At 38.8% G+C, this 21531-nt stretch overlaps 1 protein-coding gene across 7 annotated transcripts in view; it reads right to left on the bottom strand.

Moving 5' to 3' along the window:
- DPB2 (DNA polymerase epsilon subunit B2) overlaps window positions 1–14916 on the bottom strand; it is a 32469-nt gene extending 17553 nt beyond the window's left edge. For 2 of the 7 annotated variants that reach the window (XR_016085742.1, XM_088903969.1), the window contains exons 1-5: window positions 13447–14914; window positions 13148–13322; window positions 12832–12985; window positions 12581–12713; window positions 11696–11772 (exon numbers count right to left, since the gene is read on the bottom strand). Coding sequence is in view for 6 of the 7 variants with exons in the window: in XM_088903969.1 (XP_088760095.1) it covers window positions 11696–11772; window positions 12581–12713; window positions 12832–12985; window positions 13148–13322; window positions 13447–13609 (702 nt within the window). In the remaining variant the exon portion in view is untranslated. Of the gene's footprint in view, window positions 1–11695; window positions 11773–12580; window positions 12714–12831; window positions 12986–13147; window positions 13323–13446 lie in introns of all 7 variants that reach the window. The other 5 variants (XM_088903965.1, XM_088903966.1, XM_088903963.1 and 2 more) reach the window with 5 other exon arrangements.
- Window positions 14917–21531: the final 6615 nt, after the last annotated feature.

Consider the following 21531-nt stretch of genomic DNA (forward strand, 5'->3'; position numbering starts at 1 on the left):
AAGTGGGGATTTTCCAAGGGTGGAGGATTTAAAAACTCTCATAAAGCAATGCATTAAAGAACTACACGCAGAATCAGACGTGGAGGTCTCGAGGTTTAAGGAGAGGGAGGCTCGATAAAGGGCCGGATCGGATTCCAAGGAAGATGAGGAGATTCAGATTTGGACTTAGGTTCCGGAACCGGGTCAATCTAGATTTAAATCCTTGTCTACCCGCTCTACTCAATTGGCGAAGAAACTTGAAGGTAAAAAGTTTTTTAGTGAACCTCGGTGGCCCACTGGTAGACAAACAGATTATAGTCTGGTTCAGTTGGAACCGACCTGGGTTAGTCTGCCATCCAAACATCAGTTGAATCCAAGTGATGGGTGATCTGAGTTAGGCTGCTACTTCATCTCAAAAAGTTTGGTCTTCTTCAAAAAGTGTGTGGGAGATGGACAACAGGCGGCAACAAAGTCAAGAGCTGCATCTGGTGCTAGTGGAAGAGATAGTGGAAGAGACTCCGTTGGTGGCGACCCCTATTGCGGTGGTGGGTAATGAGGTTCATAGTGGAGATGTGGGAAATTATCTTGATCAATCCAAAGAGTTGGGAAATAGTGATGTAAGCCCCAAGCAAATGAGGAGAAGCAACGGAGAAGCCTTGTTAGGAAACAAGGGGAAAGCGAGTTCATCAACCGCGGAGGTAGGCAAGGACAGTAAGTCTGAAACTAATCAATCTTCTTGGGTGACACCGAAACTTCTAGGGCTGGGGACTTTCCTGGGAATTTCAATGGAGGGGATGGAAGCTGATACTATTAAGTTCTTGGAAGGAATTGAACAAAGAGTGCTTATGGAGAGGGGAAAATTGGCGGCAAAAAAAGGGGGATTAAAAACAAAGAGAAGCAGAGAAATGATGAGATTAACTTGGGGTTTGAATGATAAGGCAAAGAGCAGTGAAGGGGCTGCAAGGGGGTCTAAGAAGATGTGAAGTGTGGGTCCTTTTCTTTAGTTTTTTCTTATGGAAGTGAAAATTCTTTCCTGAATGTTAGAGGACTGGGGTTGGGAAGGAGTAGGATGATGGTATGTGATTCTTTGAAGCAATCGAAGTCTAAGATTGCCTTGCTCCAAGAAACTAAACTGGAGCGGGTTGATGCTGCTACAATACGAAGTGTTTGGGGGGAGGGTCAGGTCAGATGGAAGGCCTTGGCTGCCTTGGGGAGTGCTGGTGAAATTGTGAGCCTTTGGGACCCTACTTTCTGTTCTTTGGTTTCTTGCAGAATTGGTAATTTCTCAATCACTCTAAGACTGAAACTACAAGATGGAAAACTTATTCAAGTCACAAATGTTAATGGTCCTGTTGATGCTAATTATCAGATTTGAGATGGTATGATGGTATGCTAATTTCTCAATCACTCTAAGACTGAAACTGAAGCAATCGGGTGGCTTTTTGGGCGGAATTATCAGATTTGAGAGACCCTCTAAACTGTCCTTGGGTAATTGGGGGTGATTTTAATGCAACTATTTCGGTGGATGAGAAGAATACAGGGGGTAGAAGAACTGGTTCGATGAACATGTTTGCTGACTTCATAAAAAGTATGGAATTAATGGACGTCCCAATTTAGGGTAATAGATTCACTTGGACCAATTACCAATCTGTCCCGACCTGGGTTAGCTGGACAGATTCTTGGTTTCTTCAAACTGGGATGAATTCTTTCCTGATTTCAGACAGCTTACCATTCCTAGACTGATGTCCAACCATAGCCCTATTCAGCTTGTTTGTGGTCTCCGTGAGACAGTCAAATCCCCGTTTAAGTTTGAAAATGCTTGGTTTGAAGAGGAAAATCTTATCCCCTTAATCAGCTCTGTGTGGAATGAGTTGCAAGTGGAGGGCTCTAGTTCTTTCGTTATGGCATCAAAATTAAAGGCTGTCAAGGGTAAACTAAAAATTTGGAGTAAGGAGAAGAATATGAAGTGGGTTACTGATAAGAAGGCTTTGTTGAGCACCATTGTAGAGATTGATAGAGCTGAAGAGGCGGGTCCCTTGTCTGAAGATCTGAGACTTAAGAGGTCAATTGCAAAAAATCAGATATGATAAGATGGCAGTTGAGGAAGAGAGGAAGTGGAGACAAAGAGCTAAATCCATTTGGCTTAAAGAGGGGGATAAAAATACAAAGTTCTTTCACAAAATGGCAATTGCTCGTTCTAGGTTCTCTTCAAACAGCAAGATGGTGTAGGAGGACAGATGTGGTGACTCTAGTTCTAGATGTGAATCAGTCCTCTAATATCAAGTTTAAACTTAGTGATTAGCAGAATAAATCAGGTCTGAATAACTGTGTAAGAGAAGAAGATGGCGAAGAGAAGAGGTAAGAGAAGGAGTCAAATAATTCTCCATTCTCCTCTAACCCTATTTTATTAAGATCTAAAAATTTAATGATGACAAGAATGCCCTTAAGTGGGCAGCCAGCTTGGCAGTTATATAAAGAAAATAAACAAGAATAAATAACAGGCCCATTAAGTGTGGCCCATCAACATAAAATAAAAGATATTACAAGAGAGGTTGTTAGGGCCCATTCGGCCCAGTCTCTTTACAGTTCTAAAGTCAAATCTATAGCTACTTCTTTCTATAAGAACCTTTATAAAGAGAAGTGGGTTCAGAGACCTTTTCCCTCCGAGCTCCAATTTAATAAATTAAATGAAGAGCAGAAAATCTGGTTAGAGAGATCATTCTCAAAAGAGGAAATTAAGGGTGCAGTAAGAAGCTAGAAAATGATAAATCACCGGGTCCTGATGGGTTCTGTAATCTATTCTATTTAAAATGTTGGGATATTGTGAGGAGTGATCTGATGCAGGTGTTTCAGGCACTTCACACTAATGCCTCCTTTCAGAGAAGTCTGAATGCAACTTTCATCACTCTTATTCCAAAAATTGAGGGGGCTGTCAATATAAAGAACTTCAGGTCCATTGGTCTCTTGCACAGTTTCTACAAAATCTTGGCTAAGGTTTTGGCTGAAAGAATGAAGTGTGTGTTAGGCAGTGGTATCTCTTGTAACCAAAGTGCTTTTGTCTCGGGTGGACAGAGGGTTGACTCTGTTCTCATTGCTAATGAACTGTTGGAGTCCAAAAGAAGAGAGGGGACCCCAGGTGTTCTGTGTAAACTGGATATTGAAAAAGCTTATGATCATGTTAACTGGCACTGCTTGGATCTGGTTTTGGAGAAAATGAATTTTGGGCAGCTTTGGAGAAACTGGATCAAAGTTTGTGTTAAGACTCCTAAGTTCTCCATCTTAATTAACGGGCAAACAACGGGGTTTTTTGGAAGTTCAAGAGGTTTGAGGCAAGGTGACCCTCTCTCTCCCCTACTCTTCATTTGTGTCATGGAAATTTTATTTCTCTTTAGCAAGAAGGCTGCTGAGAATGGGCTTTGGGAGGGCTTTGCAATTGCTCCAAGGAAAGAAAAAGTCAATATTCTTCAATTTGCTGATGACACCTTATGATTTGTTGATGCTTCTCCTAATCAACTGGAGGTGGTGCTTGGAATTTTGAGTTGGTTTGAGGTGGTGTCTGGCCTTAAGGTTAATTTGAGTAAATCTCAGATTATCCTTGTAGGTCTTGTTACAAATCTAAAAGTTTGCGCAGAAGTTATGGCTTGTCAAACTGCCCATCTTCCAGTCAAGTACTTGGGGCTCCCTCTGGGAGCTAAATATACTTCCTCTCAGATTTGGAATCCAGTGGTTGAAAGAATGGAGAAGAAATTGGCTTCCTGGAATGCTAAATACCTTTCTTTTGGGAGGAAAGTGATTTTGATTAAGAGTACTCTTTCTAATTTACGTACTTACTACCTCTCCCTATTTCCTATTTCTTCCAAAGTGGCTAATAGAGTGGAGCAACTACAGAAAAACTTTCTCTGGAGAGGTTGGGAGGAGGAGAAGAAGGTTCATGTTGTAAACTGGGATCAAGTGTGTCTTCCTAAGGAAGTTGGAGGGTTGGGAATAAGAAAATTGAAGAAATTCAATTCTGCCCTCCTGTGTAAATGGCTTTGGAGATTTGCAAATGAAAGAAATGCTTAGTGGAGGAAGCTGATTGTGGACAAATATGGAATGGACTGGGGTGATTGGAGATCCAATTCTCCTATTTCAAGAGGAATAAATTCCATTTGGACAGGTATAATGAAGAACGCTAGCTTATTTGAGGAAGGAATCAGTTACAACTTGGGAAATGGGGAAAGAATCAAATTTTGGAAAGACTCTTGGTGTTCTGAAGTGTGTCTGAAAGATGCCTTTCCTCTCTTGTATCAAATTTCTGTAAATCAGGACTCCTCGATGGCTGAGAATTTCAATGTGGATGGTAACTCTTTCAGTTGGAACCTAACTTGTAGGAGGCGCTTCTTTGACTGGGAATTTGAGGAGTATGCAATTCTGTTGGGCCTGCTCCAAAACCAGAGGACTGACCCAAACATGGAGGATGCTTGGAGATGGAAATGGGAAGCTAATGGCATGTTTTCTGTTAAGTCTATGTTCAGTAAGTTGATAAGTTCAGTTCAGGAAAACTTTCCGGCTAGGCAGATTTGGAGCTCATTCAGTCCTTCTAAAGTGAAGTTTTTGCTCTGGACAATGACTTTAAATAAATGGCTATCCAAAGTTAATCTAGTGAAACGTGGCATTCAGATTTCAGATATGTCATGTGGCTTATGTGGTGGGGTAGTAGAAACTACTGAACATCTGGCCTTACATTGCCCAGTCTCAAATTATATTTGGAGGCATTTTCTCCAAGCTTTGGAAATCAGCTGGGTAATGCCAATTTCTGTGAAGGATCTGCTGTTGTGTTGGCAGATTGAGGGTCTCAGCAAGAAAGGTATCTTGGTTTGGAAGACTATCCCAGCTGCTGTGCTTTGGACTATCTGGATTGAAAGAAATAACAGAATTTTTCAGGGCAAAGCTAAATCTCCAGAGGAAATGGTGCAGATAGCCGTGGGTAAACTTCTGTCCTTGGTGTCGGCATCGGAGTTGTTTAAAAATCAGAATTTGAGTCTGTTGTTTAGATCTCAGAACTGGTTGTATCTGTAATTTGTGGTGGCTCTAGGCAGCCTCTAATGGCCTAGGCTCCTTTGTACTGGTTCTTATTTTAATAAATTACCTTACCTTTTCAAAAAAAAAAAAATTCTAAGGTCTTTTTATTGTGCTTGAATATAAAGTTGGAGTTTTTTTTTTCATTTTGTTATGCCAACTAGTTTTCATAATGTATACAAAAAAAAGTCCCTACATGTTTATCTCTTTTTCAGTAGGAGCCTTTAGTTCCCTTTTATGGCAAACAAGCTTCTATTCCCTTTATTTTGTATCGATACATTAGATCTTGTTATGGACAAGGGAGATTAATATTTTTTTATTTGATAATCCATATAACTAATTAATACAAAAAACCAAAATATAAGGGAAAAAATGTAGTACTAGTCTATACAGAAAATTTAAACTACACATGCCAGAGGGATAAATTGTCATATACCAGTTTGAAATTGATAACATGTAATTCCAACTTGGCTGATATTACAAATGTGAAATTTTGTTGCCACATCATCACTACCCTCCATTTCTACACGCCACATGGAATCCACCAAACCAGGTAAGCATCATCTTCTACCTTCTTCCCGCTGCTCAATAGCAGAAATTCTGCTTCCATTGCAACCCAGATTTTGCACTAGAGTCCATCCACTAGTAGGTCAATAGAATGGGGAATTGCTTCTGGCTTGGCACCTACAGTCCTGATTCTTGTTGCATGAAGATCTACTATGTTCATGGCTTCCAAGATCCCTCCACAGGCTATTGCTACTTTCTCTAATAAGGGTTCCGACCACAAGCTGAAAGGGAGACCCAGAATCTTCAAAATGATACTTCCTTTGCAGTCTTCTCATTACAAGTCAGGCTCCAATTTTCAATCATAACCAGTCCCCCATTGGTCTCCACCATACAAAAGTTGAGATTAGCACTTCCCACTTCCAGTATAGCTTTGTTAAACTCAAACAGCTTGAGCAATAGCGTATCTTTTAGCTATAATTTACTTGCAATGGCATTAAGCTCTCCTTACAATCTTTTACTCTGCTTTTCATTGAGACTAACATTTTTTCTCCCAATTTTCACTCCCGCCACTTACCGCCATTCTGGAGCTATTTAAAAGCATATGAGAGGTGTATTCTAGTCTTCCCTCTCTTTCTCTCCCTATTTCTTCTAGTTCTTCCATTTGCCTCCTTGGATTCTTGTGATCAATCTTCCTCTTCTATCTTTTGTTCAAGTTTTTTAGTTTCAATCCATCTGCTCATATACTCCTGTAGAAGCCCTGCTACAGTTTTCCAACCCGAGTTATTTCGTCCTTCTAGGAAACATATTACTTGTCTTTGTCCTCAACCAAACTGCTCTTTTAGCATCAGGAACCATCCCTTTATGTTTCTTCTCTGTTCTATCTGATATATTCTTTCTTTCACCTTCAAGGTATTCTTCCAACCTGGATGTTTCACCAAGTGTATTACTCCATCAACAAAACCCTTTAACCAGCCTGCTGCATCTAACTCCTGAAATAGAGTTGCTCTTCTTCCTTCTTTGATCATTAGCAAATCTTTTCCTCTGCTTCTAGTTTCCTCAAACAAAAAGTTTATGGCCTCAATCCCTCACCAAACTAACACTTCACTTCAGCCCCCTCACTCTTTCACATATAGTCCATTAACCTATGCCAAGAATCTCATTTCACCATCTCAACCCTAATTAGGACCTTCTTGCACCACCCCTTGTTCTTCAATACCTTCAACTTTAAAAATACACCACCTACCTTCCAAAAGGAAGGCTTCCACTCCACCAACCTACAAACTTAGGAGAAATGTTTTTAAAGGCGTGGGTGGTGCATGTATGTCTAGAGGTGCACTTCCAAGCAAGGCACCCTCAAAATCCCTGGGGGCATATGCAGGAGTTGTTGCCTTCGAGGCAGACATCTCAGTTGCATGATGTGTACACCTCAAAAGCCTTTTGCACAAGGCATATGCCTCTGATACTACTCATGCATGCCTCAGACAGAAAGAAAGAAAGGAAAAAAAAAAAGAGAAAATAAAAAGGAAAGGGAAGGGAAGAGAAATAATATAGGAAGATCTATCACCCACTTAGGCTCCACAAACTCCACAACCCAGCTATGCTTTTGGTTATTCTTTATCCACCTTTTGTTCATGAATAAATCTGAACACTTTCAGATCTTCCCATGCACCATTGTACCTCCTAGAAGTCTACCATCCTATTTAATTCCTTAATTTCATATTATATTTTGATCATGCATTCCTGTAAACATCCATGCAAATTGACATACATTTTCAACAGGACAGAAACTGCACATTCCCCTTTTATCATCTCATTTTCTAAAATGAGATGGCAATCACATACACCCCAAATTACAATGTATCTACAGCCTGACTGATGTTGGACCTGTGGGGATCCTACAACTAATGGATCTAGTGGTGGGCTTTGTAGGGGAAAGGGAATTTGACTAATTATGGATGAATATAGGTGGAATGATACATAGTCAGCTTGCTCTCCACCAATGAATAATAGATTAGAAAGTAAGATAATAACTCTTTCTGTTAGAGAAACAACAAAAATGAACATCTAATGTAAAACCCTCCTAAATGGATATTCCATGCGTTCTTGAGGACACTTCCATAACATTTCCTTCTTATCTCCTAGGTTATTGGACATAAATGAACATCTAATGTAAAATATGAATGACATAGTTCAAACCAGACATTACTTAATAACAAAGACAACATTTCAAACACCTTTTTGCAGGTATATAATGTTAGAATTAAAAAAAAAAAGAATTATTTTAACAGTATATACTTTTCCATAGGTGTCCCCAAGTTCATGTTTTCTCATCTTTTTTTTTTTGATAAATAACATCAATTCCTTTAAAATAATGAATAGACACAAGAAGATCCCCTTAGAGGCGCAAGGAGCAGCCTCTCCAAACAGCAAATACACAAACTACAACAGAGATAACATGAATGTTGAAATTAAAACAAGAGTTATTGTGCCCAGAACAATGTTTCCCTATTTATCCCTTGTTTTGCGAAGACATCAGCAAAAGCATTAGCTGATCTCCCAACCCATTGTACTGTTATAGACATATTTCTTGTCAGCCATTTGAATTTCTTTAACTCATTTTTGTAGCCCCAAGTGACATCCTCCGGATTATTTAACCAGTCCACCACTGTCTTAGATTCTCCTTCAATCAGAAGCTGTTCCACGCCTACTTCTTTTGCAAGAAGTATTCCTTGTATTGCAGCTAACAGTTCTGCCTGGATAGAGTTCCCAACTCCTAAAGGGCCAGAGTAGATTAAGACAACATATCCAGCCTCATTCCTCAGTACACCTCCCATCCCAGAGGGACCCGGGTTACCCTGGCTACTCCCATCAAAATTCAGCTTCAAAGAATCAAGAGGAGGGGGGACCCAGCTAGTCACTACCCTTCCCTTGTAGGAGGAACAGTTTGCTACCAACTTCCAATCCTTCCAACAATCAATAAAAGTAAAATGGTTAAATAATTCTAGAGTCTTTAACCAATGTAATGACCTGGACAAAATGCAGTCCTTTAAGGTTTGACTGCTTCTTCCTTTTTCTTGGAAGATTTTGGCATTCCTTTCTTCCCATACTGTCCATAACAATGCTGCTCGTGAGCATCTCCACATTTTCCTTCCTCTTTTATGGGGCCAAGAGAAGAAAGAAGGGTTAAAGATTGTGCTTACTTCTGTTGGCATATCCCAACTAGACCCAAACAAAGATAGAAGCCAAGCCTAGAGCTCTGCAGTGACACTTCAAGATAAAAATAGATGATTACAATCCTCACCATGAGATCTGCAAAGAATACACCAGTTTGGTGAAATACAAAGGACGAGTCTTCTCTTTTGTAGGTTGTCCATCGTGTTACTTTACCATGTCACACTTCCCAGCACAAAGCCATAACCTTGTGGGGGATCAGCCTACACCCAACTTCTTTGGAAGGGAAACTCTGATGAGAGGGAGATTAGCAGAGGAACTTGAAAAAGGACCACAAGAAAAAGACCCTTTGGGGTGAATGGCCCAAATCCTTTTATCGGGTTTCGAGGGATCCAACCAAACCTTATCAAGGAGACACAGAAGAGTAGACAAACACTCAATTTCCTCATCCCTTAATCCTCTACGAAAACCAAAATCTCAAGACAAAGCTGGTAAAAATAAATTCAATGGAAGGAATTTTGAGATCACCTCATTTTTATACAAAGAAACAGAGTACAACAAAGGAAAAAGGTCTTTCAAAGGGAGATCTCCAACCCAAATGTCCTCCCAAAACCGAATAGAATTACCTGAACTAGCATCATACCTGACACAGCTAAGGAACTGCGGAAGAATTTTGTGAATTGCTTTCCAAGGTGTGGCTAGGTTAGCCCTCATTGATGCACTAGCATCCCAACCACCCTAATCCTCCCTCCTCTTTGCTTCTACTCACAACCCCCCACTTAATTAAATGGTCTCTTTTACCTTCTCTCGGTTCCCACAGAAAATCTCTCATCAATTTTTCCAACTTCTTCACTTCCCTAGACGGTATCCTAAAGACAGAGAGATAATAGGTAGGTAGATTCATGAGGGTAGCTTTTATCAAAGTGATCCTCCCACCCAAAGAGATATAATTTTTCTTCCACACAGCTAGTCTCTTTTCTAACTTCTCAAAGACTGGGGTCCAGAACCTACTCTCCCTAGGGTTTGCTCCCAACAGAAGCCCTAAGTAAGACAAAGGCCAGGAGGAAATGGAGCACTCAAGACAGCCTACAATCGCCTCAACCTCCTCAAAAACTAAATTTGCTCCAGCTATGCAGCTTTTTCCTAGATTGATTTTCAAATTAGAGACTCCTTGAAAAACTGTAATCAATTCTTTCGAATTTTCCACCTTCTCACCAAAACCTCCCTCACAGAAGATCATCAAATCATCTACAAACTGAAGGTGAGTGACTAGAATTCGGTCTGTGCCTACTCTCCAACCCCTTATCACATTTTCCCTATCAACCCTAGTGATAATTTGACTAAACACATCAGCTACCAAGGTAAAGTGGAAGGGTGAAAGTGGGTCCCCTTGTCTGATTCCCCCTACTAGCTGGAAAAAATCCCTCACCACCCCGTTTGCTAAGATGGAATAGTGACAAGAGCTAACACAACCAGTCATCCAACTACACCATCTTTCCCCAAACCCACACTTCCTCAAAACCTCTAGTAGGAACTGTCAGCCCACCAAATCATAGGCTTTCTCCAGATCAAGATTACAAACAAAGCCTCTCTGCTTGGACCTCTTCATCTCTTCCACACATTCATTGGCAATCAGAATCTGATCAATTATCTGACGCCCTTGGATGAAAGCCCCTTGAACCTGACTAATAATGGAGGGGAGGATTGCTTTAATCCTTAAAGACAAGACCTTGTTGAATCAAACTCTTTGCCATGCATTGGATTCTAACTCTTGTCTTTGTGTCTATGCAAAAATGTTTCCAACCACTTTAGAACTCAGACACTATAATTCCTGAACCCTAATAACTCATTAGTAATCTTACTAAAACTAATTTACTGTAAAAAATACTAAAAATAGTACATCAGAATTTCAATATAAATAGCAATTATAGGAATTACTACAAATAGTCCAAAAGTTGCCATAAATAGTAAGTTCATTTTTACTATGAACAATGAATTTCTGGAAGACTAAAACCTAACCTATTCTTAAAACACCAACAATGAAAGGTCTCTCTAAAGAAGGCAAGGTTATTTGGGGAGTAGGACCAGTTTTATGGTTTGGACAATATGGACAGAAAGAAGCAAAAGACTGTTTGAAAATAAGTTTGTTACAGAGGAAAATTTATGTAAAGGTTTTTGGGATAGGATGTACTCATGGGTAGGAACACATAGACAATTCAGGAATAGACCATATAGCTCATTTTGTAATTCTGAAGCTCTTTTTTACACAGGGTATACAGTTTAGAAGATGTACACTTGTTGATTGGACACTGCACAGCTCCTTGTTGTGCAGATCTGGTTTTCTCTGTCTAATATATTACTTTACCTTTCTCTCAAAGAAAAAAAAAATATAGATAATAAATTTAAAAACCCAAAAATGCCAAAGCCACATCACCCAGAAATTCTGATATTGGTTGAGAAATAGGAAGAAAACTGATCTAGTTCTCTGTTGATTCTTCCCTTGCTTCCTATCTACACCACCAAAAGACCTTTAATTCCATTGCATAATCCCCATTACCAGTAATTACATCAACTATCCACCCCCATTCCCCAGTTTGTATTCACATTCCTTTTTGTGCCTGCTCTTATTTTTTTTATCAATAACCATGGTGTTTATTGATAAAATAGTCAGTGATAGATAAACCCTCATATTTCTCCCAAAAATATCCTATTTTTTTCTTACAGCTGAATTTCAATAACACACACAAAGTTCAATAATGTAACATACAGAACTTCTTAAAAAATGAATGAATCAAACACAGGCATTGTATATCAAGAATTGAAGCTAGATTTCAGCCCTAATTTGTTCAACTACAGAAATCATATTCTATGCAAATTAAAGACTCACTACTAACGACCATGAGTTCTCCATAAAAAGTGTCAGAACGGGAAAAAAAATCAAGCATCTGAAAGGAGATTCTAAGTGGAAAAAGAAACTAACCTGAAAAATACCATCTGGAAACATCACACCTTCTGCTACTATTACAGTGTTTTCAACAAATAGCCCTGTTGTTATTTTGTATGACAAGTCAAAGAAAATAATAGTTTCATTTCTCAACTTCAAAACAGGAAGAGCTATCAGAGATGGAAACAATTAATGCATCCAATTAAACGGCTATACCTAAATATACTTTCAAAAGAAATAGTAGTACCTCAGTTTCAATAAAAGCTTTAACCTTTTTTATCAAAAACAGAATAAAAACTTTAACCTCAACCACACTGTGAACATAACTACAGAATAAACAGCAAGCATTGTTTAAAAACAATAGAAAAATACAAATATATGGAACAAAGTTTGAAATTGGGCTAATCTAAGACAAACATTCTTTTCTATAACTGTACCAACAAATCATACAATCTTGTCTGAGAATGGTTGAAGTTAGACAAGCATTCTTTTGTACTAAAAAATCACAAATTACAGAATTTCAGTTTGAGAAAGAGATATTTCACCGGATATCTCCTATGCTTGTTACCTATACAGCTACTGAACTACACTTCACTAAACGATCAACCCGTGGTTGTGCAGGACTTGTTCTAAACTTAGTTACTCTCACATGTATGGGCTTTTACATACATACAATGGAACACTATTACATACTCATTGATTAGTGTAGGAAGTGTAGGAGAAAAGGCTAGGGGATCCAGAATCCAATATGAAAAGGTAAACAACAAGAGCATTCTCAAGCTGACAATTACATGAAAAAAAAAACAACACAAAACAATAGTGTAGGAAATCCAGACACCAATATGAAAACGTTTTCGCCAGTATACAAGCATTTGAACCAAAAAATAATAAATAAATACAAAAGAAATTGTGAGAAGGATATTGCATTGGACAAATTAACTTCCACTGATGCAGTTAAATCTTCCAAGTAGAAATGGCCATCTTCCAATTGAGATATTACACCCATAATCCATTTTCTACCAGTTTTCCCAATCAAAGACTGAATTGGAGATATCTGCAGCCAAGATAATTCAAAAATGGTCCATTACAACTATGCTTTCACAATAACAGCATACCATAACCATTAACCAAATGTCATGAAAAATATAAAAAGAAAGAAAGAAGGTCCATACTTCACAACTTCCTGTCTCTGTCATTTCAGTATCAAATGCAGGTCTTGAGAAATGCCGATCACGAGAAATCCTTTGGAGCAACAACTGAAATCTATCCCTGTATAGGGCAGCTTTTGCAGAAGCATCACCATGTATTGGTAGCTTTCCTGTGTGCCTAAAATAAGAAGAATTACATAACAACAGGCATCCAGATAGGCTTTTGGCAACAATATTCTCAAAAATGTATGTATTTTTCTCTTATTTCTGTTTCCCTGAGCAGAACACTCATATTTTTGGCCAACTCTACTGCTAAAAAACATTGAACTAAAGGACTTACTCGTAAAAGACCTTTTTGATGGGATCATAGCAAAACTTGGGGACAATGAAAGCATCTATTACGCGAAGTGCAGATCGACTACTGGAACTGGGGTTCTCCTCTGCTGCGGCTTCGGCTTCCAATAAAAGGTTTACAACCCGTTGCACGGGCTCCTTATCCAGAATGGACGATTTAACTGACAATTTTTCGCAACAATAGAATAACGAAGGTCAGGACTCAGGAAATCAAACGAAAACCATTTAAAGGAAGGGAAAATGCAGAGATTGAATGTTTTAAGGAAGAGGTCAAGTGTGACTTACGGGATTCCCTCTCGATTTCGTCGATGAGGAGGTCGATGGCTTCGTCTTCAGCATCTTCGAAACGGCTCAAGAAAGAGAGAATCTCCTCTAGGGCGTCGATTTTCAGGGTATAGCCTCTAATCTTGAATTTCCTTTGGACCTTCTTCCTCGTTCCTGCTCCCATTTTCTTCGCCCTGCTTACTCTCTCTCTCTCTCTCTCTCTCTCTCTGACTCTCTCTGCAAACGGCGGGAAATAATTGAAGGATTTGTTGGAGATGGCGGGAAAAAAGGGGTTATAAAGTTATGATAGATACATTCTCAAGGTTCGGAATCCGGAGCCTGAAATATTTTCGCCCGCAGTGGTGAGAGAAGACGATGGGATCGGGTCCGTTTTGGGACTGGGGTTGGCAAATGGGTGGAATTGGGTTGAGTATCAATCCACCCATATTGTCCCACTAAAACCTTTTACTAATATTGTCCTGTTTGAGAAGACTTAAAAAGTAATTCTTTTAACACATGCGACTACACTTTTTAAATATTTATAGGTGTTTGGTAAAAAGTAGAGAAAAAGTATTATTTTTAAAGAAGCATTTCTTTGAAAAAATAATTTTAAATTAGCTTTTTTTTAAGTACTCCAAAAAAATTAGGACAAACCAATTCCCACCAAATTTTTACAATGACAAAAATGCCCTCGCGAGGTTTATACACCCTTCCCCACCCTCATCCATTCAGTCAAACCTCACACCCTAGCAGCGGGCGCACCGGTTGCAGTCTCACCGGCGACGATTGGCGGTGAAGAACAGTGGCCAGCGATGAGGTGCCATTTCGACCAAACCTCGGCGATGCAGATGAGCAAAACCGCCTTCATTAGAAGCACACGTAACGCCATTTTTGGTGACCCAAAAGCAACATGAATAAAAGCTGAAGCACACTCTCAAAAGTCATCATCTTGCTATCCCTTCCTCTGCTAAAATTAATTTACTCAAAAAATTGATTCTGGTGACTAATGGAATGGACAATACGTTGATCACTATATGCTCAATGAGCGAAAAACATTGTCCACCGTCTTCCTCTAGCCGCAATGAATGGAGCACCACAGCATGCTCAATGACCGAAAAACGTTGTCCACCTTCTTCCTCTAGCCGCAGTGAACGGAGCACCACAGCACCGAATCAAAGTAGCAGTGGTAGCTCTGCCCCATCTACCTTTCCCTCTCTCTCCTCTTCTTCTCCTTCTCCTTCTTCTTCCCTTAGTTGTTGCAACACACAAACTGCAACTGAAATCCCCAAGTCATGGTTTATCTTCTTATCCTTCTTCTTCTTTCCCCTTCATATTCTTCTTCTCTACTTCTCTCTTCTCTCCTCCCCTATTCCGCTATAACCAGAATAAACTCAAACTTTCTATATACAAACGAGAAGGTGAGGAGAGTTCGACCTGAATTGGGAACCACGACCGAGTTCGAGTTGATCACTGGCGTGCTCCAAAGTTATTCCAATAGAGTGGGTTTGCTAGAGAAAAGGAGATCGGTAGAAGGGTATTCATTTGGTTGGTTCTCTAGTTATTATTATTATTATTATTAATTGGATCCACGTGGGGTTTACATGGGCTCTCAATTGAAATGTATAATATAACATGTAAAATCATAGTATATATGTATGAGTGAAGTGAGAGATAAAATTGTCATTTGAACGAATATAAGCACTTATGGGAAAAGTAGTTATCAAACATTCCCACTCCAATAAGAACTTAAAAACATAATAAGTAATTTGAAAAGTGGGTTACCAAACGGCCTAAAGGATTGTTAAAATAAGTACTTATAAGAAGTACTATTGAAACAAGTACTTCTTTTAAGAAGTACTTAATCATCAAACAGGGCCTAAACCCATTGCCATTTGCCACCTATGTTAGTAGATCAAAGAGGGTCGCAACCCACTTTGACTCTCACCCACGCCACGCATATGACTTAATTCGAATTAGCTCCTTCATAACATAAAATGTTCAAAATTTTAAAAGAAAAAAAAAATGCATAAAAACACAAAAAGTAAATTTTGTGTAAAACTTCAAAATTTGCACAAAAAAATATAGAAAATACTAAAGAATTTTAAATATAAATATAAAACACAAATAATTATCAAAAAAATATAAAATAGAAATTGTAGAAAATAGAAAATTTCTGGAAAAATACAAGAAAATGTAGAAAAAAAAAACATAAAAATAATAAAAATAAATAAAATTATAAAGGGCAAATTTCTTAAACTACCCTTATGGTTTAGCTAATTGACTAACTCTACCATTACTATTTACATATTGTCTTAAAGTACCCTCTTACTATTTCTAACAATTAACACCGTAGGTAAGTGCTAAGGGAAAGAAATGAAATGCCAAATTAACCCTCCACTATTCTTCAAATTTTCAAAATAAAGCCCAACTGATGAAAAGATCATCTAATAAACCATCTCACTCTGCAACACCACATGGATGGAGCAATTCATGTGATATCAATGCCTTCCAAGCTAAAGCAAACGTCAAAAATTTCTACGGATGCCAGTCAGTGAGTCATGGGCACCTAGCCAAACGAGCTGAAATCTACAATTTCAGCTCTTGAAACACCACTCTTTCGAACCATTTGAAGGACCAAAGGTTATGCTTCTAAAATTTGCCTACTCCTGACCAAAATGCGAATCATCGCATTCAATGAGTACAAAGAATGTCTAAAAGTCGAAATTGTCCCTAGAGAATCTATAAATTCCTAACCCAAGACAATGATCTATGGATTCAAACGACAAGACAAATAGTGTAAGGAATTGAAGTTTTCTTGTTTCGAGTTTAGCAAAACTTTTTCTACAATGAAGATATCCAAGGTACATGCAGGTAAATCCTTTGGGACTTCAGATCTGGGTGGAGGTGGAGGATTTCCAATTGAAGAACCCTATGTCAACCCTTTGTCAATGTTTCAAGGATCATCTTTCAACTACAAAAAATAAAATAAATAAACAAAACAAAATAAAACAAAAACAGATTAATAAACATTTGGGACTTCAAATCTGGGTGGAGGTGAAGGATTTCCAATTGAAGACCCCTTTGTTAGTGTTTCAGGAACCATCTTTTGATTGCAAAAGAATATATTAATAAACCTAATGAGCTTTGCGACTTCAGATTTGGGCAGAGATTTGGTTAGGTTTCAGCAACTCTAGGGTTAGGTGTTGACATAAAAGCGAAATAGTGGGAGTGGCAGGAGTGCCTCAAGCAAGGAGCTATCATCCTCTTGATGGTTTGGAATGAGAAACATGGAAAAATAATAGCGGTGATGGGGGAAAGAGTAGCTGAAAACCGGCAAGATGTATGCCGAAGATAGGTGAGAACACTAAGAAAGTATTAAGAAGACAATGAATAGTGACTGAACAAAGGGGGAAGAAGAATGGAGGGTAAATGGAAGAGAAAGAATGGCGGCAAGGATGATAAAATGGATAGAAAACATATGGAAGGGAAGAGAGTTCTAATCGCCGTTGTTGTGCTTTCGTTTCAATATTGAAGATGATGAACAGTAAGTTCAGCCCATTAGATGTTATCACTTGAACGAACGTAGAATTTCGAACTCGTTCTGGACACCTAATCGAGAGATGGAGACGGAAGGAGAGAGAACAGGGGTTGAGGTCAAAGAGGGTCACACGTAAGAGTGAAGATATGGAATAGTAAGGGTATTTTAGGAATTTTAAAAAATCACTAGTCATGTGATGTCAAATGTAAACGGAGTGTGACGGAAAGTTAATGGTAAGGGAGGTTTTAGATAATTGTTAGAAACAGTAGGGGTACTTTAAGACAATATGTAAGTAGTAAGGGTAGAGTTAGTCAATTAGCTAAACCATAAGAGCATTTTAAGAAATTTTCCCAATTATAAACATAGGAAATTTAAAATAAAATTTTTATTTTATTTAATAAAAAATAAATAAAATAAAAAGCATTGAAATTTTCAAAAAAAAAATATAGAAAATTTGCAAGAAATCATAGGAAAATTCAAAAAAGTGCAAAAAAGTTGTTGGATAAAATAGAAATTATAGATGTTTTGCAAAGGAAAATTATAGCCAAATAAATAATAGAAATCGCAAAAACACAGAAAATACTCAAAATGCATATATTTTAGCCAAAAATATAAAATGATTAAAAATAAAAAATACATATTTCAAAAAAAAGCATAACACAAAAAGATATATGAGGATGTCAGAAATGTGCTAAGTCCCTACTAGAAATGACAACTTAGAGCTCGACGAGTGAGGTCAGTAGCTGAATCTGCAAGACATACAACGTTAGAGGGCCCGGGGGGATAACTTGGGCAAGGGACACCAACGGTTAAATGAGTATCGAGTTGGCAAGGTGAAAGAGAGGAAACAAGCAGGAAATCAAAGCAATTGTGTGAGACAAATAGTGAGTGTACCTTGTGAGGGTGAAGGCACACCCTTATATAGACCTTGAGACTTGGTAGAGACGTGTCCTATATGTTCGAGTTGTGGGAGCTTATCTATCCATGGCCTTCAGGATACCCTCGTGTGGTGTCGTGGTTATCCTTATCCACTCCTTGCAAAGTGAAGGGAAACGGGTTTGTCATCGCCAGGTGGGTGTTGTAATGGCATAAGTCTCAAAGTCACTACCCATCGTGGGTGGATAGGAGGGAGGATGTGCCATGTAGGTCAAAGTGGTTCACCAAGTCGTGGTTAGTCTAGGTCAGACAATAGGTTGGAGATGCAGAGTGGTTGGAGTCCAACCCTAGAGCGGTTGGACATGCAGAGCGGTCATACACGAAAATTAGTTGTTGTGAGTGCCAAAAAATACACTAAACTGATTTTGGACCTCAAAAGACAAAACACCGCACCCATTTGGACTGTCGGATTGAACAGATCTCAATCGTTGGCAATTTGGGGTTCTCGGACTTTCTTTCTTTCTAATTATGTCGAGCTCCAAGTCTAAGGGAGAGGAGCGGATAGCCATCCCAACCGGTTAGGGGTCCGTAGTTTAGGACCGTTGAGGTTCCCATAAAGAGACCTTAATTTCTAGGAAAAAGAAGTCCGAGTTCAGCCCAACTTGACTGACCCCTGCCGATCTTTGATGCATTATGGAATGATACCATATTTCTAAGGAGTTTGAAGTCCTTCTCCCAAGTTCCGATTTGCGTCCCTGGAACCACGATGGAGACGAGGTTTGCGTCTTCGAGCAAGCCTTGGTACCAGTGATTAGATTTCCCCTTCATCTTTTCTCCCCAATGTCAGCACCCAATTTTTGCTCGGTCCTCCATTTGAGCCCCAAACTCACCATTGAACACCTGTTCAGACCATTTTGATCCTTTTGAAACACAGAGAACCTAAACCTCAGCCCCCAAATCCTCAAAATTCATCATTAAAAGCCTTAGTTCCAAATTCCCAAAATACTCCTCTTGCCAAATTCCCAAAATTCCCCTAATCCAAAATTACCAAAATACCCCTCAAACCAAACTCCTAAAATGCCTCATCCCAAATTACCAAAATACCCTTGACCAAATTCCCAAAATACTTCTTAACCAAATTACCAAAATACTCTCTCCAAGTTACCCTTAATACCCACTCATTCCAATTTTCACAAGCACCTTTCATACCCCAAGTTCACCAAAATATCCATTTACCAAATTATTAAAACACCCCTCATGTAAATTTCCCAAAATACCCTTTAAATCCAAAATTACCAAAATACCCCTCATGCCAAATTGCCAAAACCCCCTCATTTTCCAAAATACTGAAACATCCTTCCCATTACCAAGTTACCAAAATTCCCCTTGACCACATTACCAGAATATCCCTCATTTTGTTTTTCACAAATACCCTTCATTCCTTAAATTCCCAAAATACCCTATAAAGCCAAAATTACCAAAATATCCTTCATTCACTAAATTACTCGAATACCCCTCTAAACCTACCCCTTTAAACCCCACATTACCAAATTTCCTTTTAATATCAAAATTACTAAATCTCCCTTCTTATCCCAAATTACCAAACCACCCCCCTAAACCTAAATTACAAAATTACCCTTCGGACCCCAAGTTATCAAGCCTTCTTATCCCTCTAAATTCCAACCTTCTAAACCCCATTCGTTTTGACAGTTGGCAAAACCCCCCCTTCCTTTCCGTTATTAATTGAAGAAACTATTCCAGAAAAGAGGGGAGAGCTCAAATTGAGTCAACGAAAGGGATCTCTCATGTATTTTTGTTTTTAAAAGGGGAGGGAGAGAGGTCGTCAAGTAAAAGAGGCTCTCTTCTTCCCTAAATCTAACAACCCATCCCCATTATCTTGAGAATCCTTATTGCCACCACCACCAATCACTGCCACAACAGACCCTGAACGACTTCCAACTATAACCATCACAATCTTTTTGTAAAAGACCACCAAAGGATCATGTCATAACAACATGATCAGTTTCTTTCTTTGAAGGCTATAAGAGGTGAGATTCATACCTCATCTCCTTTATAGCTTTTATTTTTATTTTTATTTTTGAGTTTTTCTAATACAAGAGTGGTTGCATCCTCTTGTAATCGAAAGAAGCAATTCAAGAGCTCTCTCCTACTTCCAGTTGATCAATCGAGTAAGATTGTGGGGGTTCTGATAGAAAAGGGGTGGGAATGTAGTCTCACCCTTTTGCTTGGGCCCCTATACCTAAAGGGCAATTAAATGAAAAGGAAGAGATGTTCAGTTACAAAAGTTTTCTTCCATTGTAGGTGAAAGGCAAGCCTCTTCTTCCCCTACCTTCTTCTCGTGTTATATCAAGGAAAGGATGTAATATTTGCATTGATAAGAGAGAGGGATGCCTAACCCTTCCTTCTCTCTTTCTCATCTCACTCTGATCTACCGTGCCAAGGCCTTGGAAGTCATAATTTCTTTTAGCTTAATTGCAAATTTCCGAGAGACCCATCACTCCCTATTTCATGATTTTGGTAGGTGGCGACTCAAATTGTTCAACCATGAAGTGAACAGTCAGTTTTTTCGATGTCCACACCCGGGGTCCTTAGTTACTATGAAATAACTAAGGGTAGCTTCACCCAAACTTCGTGAGGACCTTGATTACCATTTCGGCTTGCCATCGATTCAACCTCCCTCTAAACATCAAAACCTTTGCATGCCTCTTCTAGATAAAAAAAAAGTTGTCCGTCGAAGAGGGCTTCTTCTACCTTTCCAGGGTTCGAGTTTATTGGGTGGCTTCCCTTCTAATGTGTGGAACTGGAGGAGGAAGTTCTTTTTCATTGTGGCTAGAGGGGGGTGGCCCTTTACCTCAAATTGGAGGACAGTCATACTTGACCTGGGAGAGGAAACTTTGGATGAGCTTTTGAAAGTTCTGTTAGACAATGTATGCCCTTAGCTCTAATCAGATTGATGTATTTATTGACATTTATTGTAAATGAATAAAGTGCATAATTGATTCATGTTGTTTTGGTGTGTTTCTGTGTAATACCCTTAAACTGGATACTTAAGAGACTCATGTTAGTTCATAATCTTCACAGCCGTTGGATAGATCTAGGGAGGTATATCCTGCCAAGACTAACACTGATGTGCTGTCAAAGTAGATTGGGTGGCTTGTCTCAACTGCCAGGGTGGGACCTAAGGCACATGTAGTGTGGGTTTTCTTGAAACCCTGAACTAGACCAAATTCCAGTATTGCCCTGGACCTTGGAGATAGATGGACAAAACTGGAATGTTACACTTGACCCCTACACTCGATTATGGTACTGCACTAGGTGTCGGATTGGACTGTCTTTGATATGCTAATCAGTGAGATCCTTAGCAGAGGTCAACAGTTCAGGAAATTAGGTTAGGTGAAATGGGGTTCAGGACATACGAAGACTTTGCGATAACCAGCTTAATATTCAATACAAATTGAGCAATTACAGTCTTTAATTCAGCTTTTAAATATGATTATTAAACATGTAAAGAGCAATTATAGTCTTTAATTTCAATCTTTAAATACGTATTATTAAACAATGAAATACTTGTTTTGTCCTTATTTATACTTAAGAAAATATTAATAAAAGGGTAATTTTTGTCCAATCAAAATTATATTCAATACAGATTGAGCAATTATAGTCTTTAAATA

The sequence above is a fragment of the Nelumbo nucifera genome, chromosome 4, assembly GCF_055504915.1.
Source record: "Nelumbo nucifera cultivar China Antique chromosome 4, China Antique-T2T, whole genome shotgun sequence".
Classification (NCBI taxonomy): domain Eukaryota; kingdom Viridiplantae; phylum Streptophyta; class Magnoliopsida; order Proteales; family Nelumbonaceae; genus Nelumbo; species Nelumbo nucifera.